This window comes from Rhipicephalus sanguineus, chromosome 1 (assembly GCF_013339695.2).
Source record: "Rhipicephalus sanguineus isolate Rsan-2018 chromosome 1, BIME_Rsan_1.4, whole genome shotgun sequence".
Taxonomy (NCBI): domain Eukaryota; kingdom Metazoa; phylum Arthropoda; class Arachnida; order Ixodida; family Ixodidae; genus Rhipicephalus; species Rhipicephalus sanguineus.
Window position 1 is genome coordinate 285873827 of NC_051176.1, and position 13122 is coordinate 285886948.

Sequence of the window (13122 nt, forward strand, 5' to 3'; positions counted from 1 at the left end):
ACGGGTCCTGGACTTGCCAAATATAAACGCAAAATAAGGATACGGAGTCGTTTAAATCCGTTTTCGTCTTTGAGGCGCGCTGCCGTCGCGTCAAGCTCCGGAGTGCCGATTGCACGAAATTACGGAAACGACGGGGAAGAATAAATAAATGGATAAAATAATATGCTGCGCGTTCACTGACACATGTCGGAAACCAGAGCAGGTAATATTTCGGGAAAGCGGCTGTAAGATAAAATCTGTCGCGCCCTTTCTTGAGGAGACGCGGCGAAATTGAATTTTCCGCTAGCACGGTCGAGACAGTATTCTTGTGAACACTTGGGTTACGACCCCCCCCCGCCCCTTTCATTTAGGAAAATCAATTTTCCATCATGTTTCGTCACAGCATCTCAGCCCCCGTACTGAGTTAGAGCATGCGAGAAAACAATAATAAAAAGAAAGGAAGGCATAAAAAAAAATAGAAAGAACAGAACCTGCGTTTATACCTTGAGAATGGTCCTGTGATCGCTGCACATAATTTCCGTGGAACCTCTCAAATTTGTAATCTGCTATAGAAAGTGCATAATAATATCAACCACCCGCTGAATGCTTCAGTAGGGGGTCTTCGACACACGAAAGAAAATGTGTGGATCGATCAGAGGTATAATAGTCGGGCAAAAAAGTTGTCATTAAGGGGGGGGGGTTGCACGTGCTACCCTGTTCGTGTTCGTTCCGCACCACATCTTTATTCGCCAAAATGCATGGCTCTTCAACCTCTTTAGCCACAAGGCCACATTGGCGACAGGTTGTGGTGTCGATCGAGGGCCGAACAAATAATAACTTTAAATGAAAGCAAGTAAATATACACGAACACAAGCAATGGTATCGGCCGTACGCGTGCGCACGGGGGGGGGGGGGCGCCCCTCCTATTCACCTAAGAGGGGGGGGGGGCGCAAAGTCAGCCCCACACATTGACATAACTGGAAGGGGGGGGGGGCTGTGACGAACCTTCGCCCCCTCCCCCACCCTGAAGGGGCACCCTCCCTGCGCACGCCTATGGTATCGGCCATAGAGTGAAGCCCATTAATCGTCTTGCCTTATTGAAATTATTTCTTACTTTGATTAGTTATTCTAACCTTCAGACATAATGTCAAAGAAAGAAGAGCGAAATAACTATTTCAGCATTTGCTTTTACCGCCATGTATGCGCGGATCAATGTCATGTATACTATTAAAACATCACTGGCGCCGAACGAGCTTGTCGACGACAGTTGCCGATGCCACAAAGCTAATACCTACAAGAACGACAGAGCAATAATGCATGTTTAATACAGGGGCAGAGGAGGCAAGACAGCACAAGCGCGGGCTCAATTCCCGAAGCCGGGAATCGAGCCCGCGAATCGAGAATCGAGCCACTATTTTCAAAGGCCTGTTTGTTTTGCTGGAGTGTTGTTACCGCAACTGCGGTATTTCTGCGAGTTGCTTACCTTTCAGTAGTCTAGTGGTGTATATCAGGGGCGTAGCCACGTTAGGGCACACCGGGCCCGTGCCCCCCCCCCCCCCCGAAATTTTTTTTTTTTGCCATAGCATACAGAGCAGAAAATGACACTCGACCACATCTGCCTGCTCGTCCCCACTACAGATCAAGGACGTGCCCCCCCCGAAAAAAATTTCTGCCTACGCCCCTGGTGTATATAGACAGTTTCCAAAGCATTGTCATGAATAAACTAACGCAATGCAGAGTTCAGAAAGCGAGGAAGAGGCTTTTCGTGGTAAAGCTGCCCGTCTGAAGGCATCGGAAGAATAGCTCCACACCGACCGCTGTCTGGTCGGGAGGTTTCTGCGAGTAGCAGTTTAGATAACCCTGTCCTAGATCTAGAGCGCGTCGTTCAGAGATACAAGCCTAGGGATATAAATTGGTACGAATTTCAATTTGATTTCATCCTACTCGTGCCGGAATCGGACGTGTGCGTATCATCCACACGTTTTCAGCCGCTTCGCGTGAGATAAGGTACAGTTTTAGATACAGTCGATCGAAACCACGTAACATATTCATGGGCTGTTGAGTCCAGAGCTGTGTTCATGTCAAGCAAATCGTAAGAAACACACGAGAGCGCACGTAACTTACTCTGCGACACTGTCAGGTAGAGCAGGCTGACGAAGGTGAGGACTCGGAAACAGAAGTGACACATGGTCCGCTGGAGCAGGATCCTCGTTCAACTGATCATGTCCCCGGCTTCTGCGAGAGGAAAAAGAAGGGGATAGACAGCAAGAATTAAACAGGCAGTTGCGCGATGCCTCCACCGCGGTCACATTCACACATCCACATTGCTGCACAGCTAGTCAAGGGCGAAAACAGTTGCCGATTAAAAGAAAAAGGGATTTATTTCCCCATAATATGCAAGGCTGTTAACGTTGTTCGAAAACTTACCATGCCATTGAAGGCAAACAAAAGTGGCCTGTAAGCTGCACACCCTAGAAAGCAACACAAGAACTTAAATGTTAAAAATGAATGAATGAATGAATGAATGAATGAATGAATGAATGAATGAATGAATGAATGAATGAATGAATGAATGAATGAGACCTTTATTTTAGAGAAGGGGATGACTAAATTGCGCGAACACGCCTTCCTACCAAGCTTTCTACGTGTCTTAGCGTTTTGTAGGAACCATCGCAGTTTCTTTCTAGACTAAGACACTTAGTGTTCAAATCTTAGAAGTATTGCACATACATCGGAAGTACAATTACAGAAACCAGGATCACACCGGCCATGCAGCAACAGTACATGGGCCATATTCAAGAAGCTTTTTATTGGTAAGAATTGTTCACCATTGGCTGATCGGCTTCGATCGCTAGTATATTACGAACATTATCGCGCTGCTACATCTTCGCTATCGCTATTGGCATGCGCCTATTACGAATTCCCTCGGTTTTAGCTCTGTGGCTGCGTGGGCGCAGGTGTCAATTTTGATGTTGGACATATTAGAGCGATGGCGGCTTGCGAATGACAAATAACATTAGCAAATGAAACACTTTGTGAATTTGGCCCCATTATCGACGTCGAAAATTGCGACGAATGCTGCAACGGTAACGTGCGACTTAATAAATGGCCACGTTCCTGACTGTTACTGGCTTTTGCCCACTGGTGGTGATGCGCAACGGACTGTAGTCACACTCGAGCATGTTTCTAGAGGGTGAGAAGACTACCTCGAGCAGAACAAATGCAAGAAAAGAAAAATGGCCAGCGTCGACGGTTCGCTGGGTGACGGCCCTCCGATCTGACGTGCCAACCGGATTGTAGAGCGAGTTGACGTGATAAAGCTCTCGAGCTGCAAAACGGCGTGTACCGTCCACTCCCGGCATAGTTGGGGGCGGGAAGAGTCGAAAGTCGTGGAAACAAACACGAACGCCGATAGGGATCGCAGAGCGCTACGCGCTCACCTCTCGGGGTGGCGCGTTATCTCCCGCTCTGGGCGCCTGTCCCTCGTCCCCGTAGCTGCATAATGGCGCCCGGAGAGCTGTCAGCGCCCGCTCGCGAGCATCCATCGACAGCGAGACACTGCGAAGAGAGAGGCAGCTCGCACGTCTTCGAGTGCCTGCCGGTCTAAACCAGGCGCCCACCGCCACCCTGTCGGCGGGCCTGACGGAGGCCACGCGACGCGCCACCGGGACAATCCAGCTTGCGACAGTTTCATGCACTGCACGCGCGGCAGCGAGCCTGCAGCCAGCTTTCGTTGCAAGCGGCTCCTTCTTGTGTTTTCCACTGCGACGAGCGCGATATTGAGGTGTATAGCAATAGCTGTTGTCTCCGAGAGTGCATAAAGACCAGGATGCAACCTTCTGAGGCTCTGCAGCGTTGCTTGCAAAATACGCATGTCGCGCACACGTGGCACCGGTGTACACGTTTACTTTTCACCAGCAGCGCCGTGGTAGCACAGTGGATACCATGCTTGGTTGTTGACACGAAAGACGCAAGTTCGATCCCATGTAGCCGCGGTGGTAGCATTTGGATGGAGGCGAAACGCTAGATGCCCGTGTACTGTGCGATTTCTAAAAATTATCCGCAGTCCCCCACTACGGCGCCTCTCATAGTCTGAGTCGCTTTGGGGCGTTAAAACCTCATAAACCTACTGTTCGTATGACCTAGACTTTTGCAAGACCGTGAGCCTTGCGTCACCCATAGTGTGCAGGTAAGGGAGCTCCGATTACGGGGAGTTCGGTCATCCAAATATGTTTGTGCACTCAAATTTCAAATGTACAGACGTGGACTACAGTCTTAGACAGACGTGATATGAAGCGCCGGCATAGCCTGGGCGGTGGACACTGTCGGTGTGCCAACGAAAAATCGCAAAAATCCAAATGGTCGCGCTTAACTAAATTGAATTTTTTTATGTCTTGTATATACAAGACGCTCAGACTGATCTCCAAGCTGTGCAAGTGCTGCACAGAACAATCGCAGCGGCATACTCGGCCTGCAGCGAGCGCAGCAATTGTCTTCGGACGCCGCCTGCGATGCTCCCAACTCCCTTTCCAAATGACACCCCCGCCCCTGTCTGTCGTGCGCACGAAATGGAGCGGCCATTTAGCGGGGCCCGCTTCAATGGAAAAGCCCGAGTCCTCTTGATGGCTGTGCGATGCGACTTTCCGACAAGTTGGAAGCCAGGCGCGGTCGGCTAAGCAACGCCCAGGCGGAAAACTCGCCATTGGGCGAAATTCAGGACCCTCACTCGGACGGGCCACGAAAGAAACAGGCCCATAATTCTCCCAACTTACCAACTAGCTCAGCTCAGTGTTATTCTATCCCAGAATTCTATAGCATACCAACACGATTAAAGCCGCTTCACCGCTAGGCAGCTTTGCATGCAATAGTCGCATAAAAATAAGAAAATCTGTTTATGATGGACCCAAAGAAAATATAGCACAAAAAGTAGAAGACGGCACGTACGAATATTTTACACCTGCGTTCTGACCGGCGCTCGGCCTTCGTCAGGCAAGAAGGCCAGGCCCCGGTCTACACGTTCACTTTAATATCTGGGGTTCTACGCTCCAAAACCAAGATACGATAACAAGGCACGCCCCGTAATCGTATCTTACTTAAACACACACACACACACACACACACACACACACACACACACACACACACACACACACACACCACACACACACACACACACACACACACACACACACACACACCATATATATATATATATATATACACGGTGTGTGCGTGCGTGCGCGCGCATGTCGTCTGGCTGAATAGCCTGAAAATTCCAATTCTGCTGTACAGTAAGTCCTCGCTACTGTCAAGGTGTTTTTATACAGGAGCGCGAGAGGAAACGATGAGGAAAGTCGAACGAGCGCCACTCAGGATTGTGCAGAGGCGATGTCTCGGTCGAGCGCGTCCTCATCCATAACGTCCAGTGCCATGCGACCAACAGCTTATGCGCGTAGCAGGGCACACGTCTGTGAGGCTTTTATACTACGCGCTGCTCACTCTTGTTGCATCCGGAAAACGGGCACATCGATCGTGTGCCGTAAGATGCGAGAAAAAGAACAAAGGCGAAATGTCTCGTTCTGCCGATTTCCGCCCGCTCACGAAGCGTCTTGGGCGACGTCCTTGAATGGCGCCGCCAGAGCGGCCGTCTTGACCAAGCGCGCCCTCTCCCTTACCGCCATGCAATTCGGGCCATGATTCCACCGAGGGCATGCAGCCGATCCTAGCCGCCTTCAGCTAGATACCGGACATACATCCTTGTCCCACACTGCTCTTCCCGTCAAGCGCATTCTCAGACAGTGTTTCAGCATATAGCAGAATTTTTTGCTGCAGCTACTTTTATTTTTTTCGTATTAGTGCTGTTTGACATGAGCCGGGTTCCTTCGCTCACATCAGCATCACGGAAGAAATTCGCAAAAAGCTATTGCGCCAGCGTTGTTCGTATAAGACAACACTTTAGTCCATCTTGACGCTGGGCTAATCATTAGTGAAACTGGCCAACCAGTTTCGAAGACCATTTACAAAAGAGCTTTATGAATTCGGCCCATGAGGAAGAGTGTTATATCGCCTGCTTATCTGTTCAACAAACAAGTTTTCCAAGCTAACTAAAGTCGGGCAGCGTACTGTGCAAAAGTTGGCCACTAATATGTCAAAATGAAAAAAATTGTACCAAACTGTACCAAATTTACGGGATTTTTTTCTCTCTCAGTTCGCATACATAGAGATTTTTTTTCTGAATAAAACAGCGCAATTCTTCCAATTCAGTAGCGTTCCCCCATGTCACAAATGGGGCAAAATAACAGTCTGAATAAGGTGCAATTGCATGGCTTCACGCCGGTCCGTCCCCAAAACCGTCTTCTTCAGGGTCCTCAGATGAGAACACGTGACTTTTTGTTTCCGTGCAAACCTAGAGTTACTGTATATGCTACCTTTAGGTAGCAGAGTTGCGCATAGGTCTGGCTAGCAACCGCAGCTATGCGGTGAATGTCGCACTTCATTTTTGCAGGCGACATGCCTACCGTGTCGCCGATTAACATGTCCGGCGTGTCGAACACCGGCGATAAACATTGGCTGTCGATGGCTAGTGTTAATCCAGTTCGCTGCAGCGGCGGCGTCGAGAAATACAAAAATTAGTCCGAGCATCAGCTTCTCCGCAATGCATGGTTGCTAGCGGCGTTTGGAAGACAGATGCGCAACTCTGCTACCTAAAGGTAGCATATACAGATAACTCTATGCAAACCTGTACAGAGCTGTCATCTAATGGGGAGTCGTCAGGGTAGTTTCCTTTTCGCGCGCTTTCATTACCATGCGGCAGGGAGGAGGAGGAAAGGAAAACGTTATTCGACAGAGCAGTTTGGAGCACGCAGGCTCCCGGGCCCCCGCACGAGCTGGCAGCCCTGTTTCACGCGCGGGTTCCAGAGGTGAGATGCGCCCACGGTACGGTATATGCGCCCTAGGCAAGTGTGGCCGTCTAGTATCGGAAAGCGCAACTAGGCAAAGAGTGTAATCGTCATTGGTTCACAGTGTCAGGCAGCTTTGTTCATCACAGTACAAATTATAGTGACTATACTAGTATACTTGTCAGCGGCATAGAAGGGGTTTGGACGAGGTTCTGTGGCCATATTCGCGCTGAGGCAAGCGCCAGCAAAATGGCATAATCTGCACAAGCTGAGAAGGAGCCGTGTAATCGAAACTGTTGATTCATAGCTGAGAAGAAATGAGAAGATTAACTCATTCGGGGACGATCGGTGCACGCGACGGTGACAATCACGGACGAAAAGGCGGCAGAGCTCATCGTGCTTCGTCGAGTGGCGCACACCGAACGAGGTCGTGTTTGGAGGGGTGAGGATCTTGGCGCAGTGGAGACGTGGGGCCCTGAAGTCCAGATGGCGACAGTACCCGTTGCAGTCTCTTACACCCGCGGCCCCGTGGACCACGGGGCGGTCTGGAGTGCGGCGCGCTGTAGGCTACCCAAAAATAGCCCCGCCGCGGAGAAAGGCCCGCCCGGCGGCATCGTCCGCCGGGCCTCGCCTTCTGGTCGCAGTGTCTGTGGCGAAGCGTTTTCCACGGGTCACGGAGCCCTTGGGCCCTCGATCCGCTCTTCGCATTTCTACTTGCGTGCAGCACAACCGAAGCCGTGCGCCCGAAAGAGGTAGCCCGACATTGTGCTACGGCACTGGCGTAGCCTGGAGAGGGTCAAATTTCTCTCCCCTCGAAAATGTTCAATTTTGCATGTTTGTATATATACGCACACCAAGGGCGTAGCCAAGGGGGGGGGGGTTCAAACCCCCCCCCCCGAAATTTTTCAATTTTGCTTGCGTATATAGGCACGCACACATACAAACGCACGCACGAACATACATAAAGTATGGTTGAACCCCCCCCCCCCCCCAAAAAAAAAATTTCTGGCTATGCCCCTGACGCTCACATACGAACGCACGCACGAACATACAAAGTAGGGTCGACACCCCCCCCCCCAATCCCAAAAAAATTTCTGGCTACGCTACTGTTCTACGGAACTTAATAATAATAATAATAATAATAATAATAATAATAATAATAATAATAATAATAATAATAATAATAATAATAATAATATTATTATTATTATTATTATTATTACATTGATGAAGAAAAGCTGCAGGTAAAAGCTACTCTCCATAGAGGCAAGTTGACAAAGGTCCACAGCTACCTTTGTAAAAAACACTCAGTAGTGGAAATTTCAATGGCATGCAACATCAGGAGAAAACTAAAAGCGCACGGAAAACATGGACGAAAAAAGGCGCACATATACACACACAGCGGCGCTACTTCCAACAAATTTATTGTTGCGATACCGTCTGTATACTTATACCATCTCCTAAGCCGCTAAGACTTGACACACTTCAAAATGGCGTTGTCACCCCCACCCCCTTCCGCACGACTATGGGGTGGGACAAGGGTGGGTGACTAAGGAATGTCTGATCTCATGCACTGTATATCCGGCACCAAACGGCTGAGCGTGTATGTCGTTCTTTTCTGTTTTAAGCCCGACTAATGGTGCCTCGCTTTTGCAGCCGAATGGATGATCTCCTGTCATCATTCCGTTAGTTATGAAATCTTCTCGTCTTACGATTGCCTGTTTCTCCTAGAAACAACCTAACCTGACGAATCAACTTACAAAAGCTTAGCGCCGAAACAGGGGCCGAATTAATCACAAAGCCTTACGTTCATGTTTTTTTTTTTTTTTTGCGTTAGTCATCAGCTTTCAATAATATGTGCAGCACCAGCATTGGCTGGAATTTTCTGTTACGAACAACTCAAGCGTAAAGTGATTCTTTTTTTTTTTGGGGGGGGGGGGGGAATAGAGGCCCGGATGTTGGACATATCGTTAGCGGAGGTGGCCGGTCATTGGTAAATGGCAGATACGACCGAAAAGCTTGGTGAATACGGCCCCAGGACCGGTATTTACAGTACGCTGTTACACTGTAATTGTTCGCTGCAGTTGTTCGCGATAGCGAATTTCAGCCAATCCTGAGCCGAGACATATTATTAGAGAAGGCGAGTACTGCAGTCACAGACAAAGAACAATTATGAAATAAACCATTTGTTAATTTGGAACTATTCATCTGTGGACACTCATTCACAAAAACGTGTGCTAGGATTGTTCACAAGACAAAATTCCAGTCATGTATGCTGCGCATATTAGTGAAGACAACTGCCCAGTGGCAAAGAGCACCTGCGAAAGAAAATCTTTTTGAATTTGGTCCCTGCATTTTTATGAATACACAGAGAGGCATGCCTGGGAAACGCAGGTATATAGGTGTTGATTGAAAACACCTTTATTTACACAGAATATTCTTATAGCATGTGGGTGGGCACTGGTTATCGGTGACGCGTTGGCCCTCTGCACCAGCCAGTGCTGGCGGTTACCGTTATTGCTGATCAGAACGGCCTTACACTGCTCCTTCGAAGGGTTTGGAATGGGGTCAACATATAGGTAAACACAGGTGTTTGTCACTACCTGCAATGAGTGCATTTCTGCACGCAACTGCGCCGAGACAAGGTATTACAGGCCCTGGCTCGGGACACAAACAGTTGTGCTTTGGTCCACGGCAGCAGCCGACCGTGGGGGATTGTTTAGAGCCGAGCGCGTGCCTAAATTGTGCACGCCTATCAGACGGCGTGCCGGACCTCGCCATCTTTTGTTGTCTGGGCAGTACTGACCAGAGCGACCGAGCGACCTTGCCTCATCGCTCTTTCGGGCACGCATTTTCAGCGATAGCGGATGGCGTACTGTGCACGCGTTGCAGGGCTCGGCAGACTAGCAGATACGAAGTAAACATAAAGAAGAAAACAAAAGCTTTGAAAAGTGCAATGGGAGAGTAAAGGCAGCAGTTGAACATCAACAATGGTGTAGGTCCAGATATATCTAGACCGCTTTATCATCCCTGCTTTGAAAAATGGATGTAAGGAGAAAAGCCTTTGTGACGCCGGCTCGTTCCAGACGGGGTGCGAATACGTGAGACACGGTGCGAATACGCCTGCGATCGGATCACTTCGCCATGTGGTACGCGGTGTTAGTTTATTTCCTTTACTGACCACATTCCCAGCCGAAATCATGGACGTCGCTCAGTGTCATGGGTTGTGACCGTGGATTGCTTTCTCGCGTTACACAGTCATCAAATTCACGCATTTCGAAAAATATAGAACACCCACACAAGGGGCCAAGTCTACAAATATTTTCGGCCGTTGATTGTCGTTTGCCACTGGCTGACCGCCTTCGCTGCCATCACGATTGGCTAGCACACGTTCTTACGAAGATTTCTAGAAAGAACGTTTTTGTGAATACAGCCATAGTCCTGTGATACAGCCTAGACAAGAAGGCCGCTTTACCTTTGCTCTCGGAGAAGCGTATGCAGGTATGCGCTCATGTGTGTATTCATGTGTACGCATTTGTACGCGCTTGCCTTTGTGCGTCTGAACGTATGCGTACGCCTGTCATCGTGAAGCAATGCCGAGGTCGCGAAATAGCTTTTTCACATGTCCCATGGCTGGTGAATTCGCACCTAGCGTATGCATTTTGTTTCACCCAGCTTGAAACGACACGCCATGCAAGCTGCAGCCCGCGAACCTGCCACGCGTATATATATATATATATATATAGGAAGGTACTTGAGACACGACGTACGGAGCACAGTTTATTTCGACGTTTCGGCCGTGGGACCGGCCTTCGTCTAGGAATATATATATATATATATATATATATATATATATATATATATATATATATATATATATATATATATATATATATATATATATATATATATATATATATATATATATATATATATATATACGCACAATTGTGTGTGCATCTGTGTGCGTGAAATTTACTTTTTGATTGACACGCATCGTATGTCAATGAAATTTAAAGGAAATGTCAAGATTTATGGCGGGTGAGGAAACCTAGCTGCATTCAGGATATATCAGTCGTGCAACTGTACACACCGGCCAGTAGTACTGCCTCAGCAGCGTTTAGCGTCAGTAGCAGTGGAGTGGGCTAGTCAACTCACCCCTTGCAATTGGGTCGACTTAGCTCAACCTCGACGCTCGCTAGGCCCAACTGCTTAGCGTTTACATGAACCAGGTTACCGAAATCTGGCGAGACAAACCGGTTTGACCAGGCATTCTCAGATTCACTTAAACGTAGCTGCAGTGCACAGAAGCACCCCGGGATGACTGTTTCTCTACCAGGTGAGTCTCAGTACGTTTTTGTTGTTGTTGTTGTTGTTGTTGTTGTTGTTGTTGTTGTTGTTGTTGTTGTTGTTGTTGTTGTTGTTGTTGTTGTTGCTTCAGTTGCTTTCCGCGTGCGTCAAATCTCCCGTCTAATGCTCCTCGCGGAATGCTTGGTAAAGAAGCATGCTCGCTTTGGAGTGCGGCCTGCGGCAGATGCACGCTGGTTCACGATTGCGGAGTTGAATGCCTTCATTCTTCGTCATCTGGATGACGTGTTGGCTTACCCTGGCTGGGAGGCGGCTGAGAGACTTTCATCCATCACCGCTTGAGAAAGAGGAAACCGACCGCTTGGCTCACGATCTTTGCCGTTCCACGTAAGCTCTAATGAGGCACCCCTTCACCGATCCGAAAGGCTGAGCTGCCTGAGTATGTTATCCGCACAACATTTACGTCAGGAGGATTTCACGCAAGTGGCTTCGCTTGCGAATAAAAGAATGAAACAATAGATATGAGTTCGAGTCCTTGACTTCAGATTTCTATACGACGGCCGTCGTGGACCCTAAATCTTTCGTCCTCTGAAGCCTTGACCGTAGGGTATGCAAGCTTCTGTCGATGTGTGCCTATATACTTTCATAATAGCCTATATACTTTTCACATACTTTCATAATAGCCTATATACTTTCGTATTACCTAAACTGCAGAGGCTAAAGACTTAATCGAGATGGCATTCATTCAGCAGCAGCAACAAATTACAGCAGTAGAGGAGCACAGCGCATGTGTGTGTGTGTGTGTGTCGAGGCAGAAAAGAGATGATGGCCCCGCGATCAAATTCTGGTGGTGATTGGAGTTTAGTTTCGAGCTTTTCCTCATATTTACATGGTTGCCTAGGGTTTTCAGTATCCGCACGGTGACAATCTGTCGTATCCATTCCTCCCTCATGAACAGTTTACGTGTCGGCGCACCCGGGCCTCGTTAAAGAATGTCACAAACTGTGATGGCCGTACGGCCCGCACCGACCGTCCCATCGCGCACTTCCGCTGTTTCGTTGTTCGGTCGCACCGGCTGCGCGCGGCATTTTCATTTGTAGGAGGGGGCGGGGCAAGACTCCTCTCCTGGTCGTGGCCGCGTTATCTCCCGTCTGATTTCTTTCTCTAGCGCAGTGCAGTGGAGGTCGCGGCGGCGTCGTTCCGCGTCGGGACTCCGCCGAGGAGTCTCGAGCCCGTTTTCCGAGAACGCGGCTTGCGCTGAGAGGAAAAGGATCCGATTTCGCGACGCGCGCGAGAAGGAGCCACCGCGCCGCGTTCCGCTGATTCACGGGCGGCCAGGCGCCGTCGTCTGCACCCAGAGCCCGCCGTGAATGCAGGCCCCAGGGTTACTCCCTCCGGCCGCTGAAACGGCGGCGCGGCTGTGGCCCGGTGGCTGCTCCACCGTGGTTCCCGAGGCATGCGCGCACACCACGTGCGCCGCCGCCCGAGCGGGAAGCTCAGCAGAATTGGAGCATCTGTTTGGACGATTTCTGAGAAAGAAGTAATCGTTTGTTCTCCCTCCTTTTCGCGCGTCTTCAGTGGCACAGAAAGTGCGTTCAAAGCTGCACTTGGCGCGGATGTATTTACGAATTTTATATATATATATATATATATATATATATATATATATATATATATATATATATATATATATATATATATATATATATATATATATATATATATACGCACGTGTTTGTGTCCGTGTGTGTCGCGCTTGCTCGTTGAGAGTATTCAGCCGGCCAGATTGCGCGAAGAATGTGCCTTATTGGCAGGGAATGTTCGTATACAAATGCTGCCGTGTACATTACCAGCCACCCTTGCCTTTCAAGGCGCCGCTAAGCTATCAGTCCACGCTTCCACAGGTTGCATGCGTACAAGGTACGAACACCTGCGT

At 48.9% G+C, this 13122-nt stretch overlaps 1 protein-coding gene across 2 annotated transcripts in view; it reads right to left on the minus strand.

The window, feature by feature from the left end:
* LOC119379191 (fibroblast growth factor receptor 4) overlaps nt 1–13122 on the minus strand; it is an 80201-nt gene that overhangs the window by 27189 nt on the left and 39890 nt on the right. For both annotated transcript variants that reach the window (XM_037648407.2, XM_049411897.1), the window contains exon 3: nt 2104–2214. In XM_037648407.2, the coding sequence (XP_037504335.1) occupies nt 2104–2167 (64 nt within the window). In that variant the 5' untranslated portion in view covers nt 2168–2214. The remainder of the gene's footprint in view (nt 1–2103; nt 2215–13122) is intronic.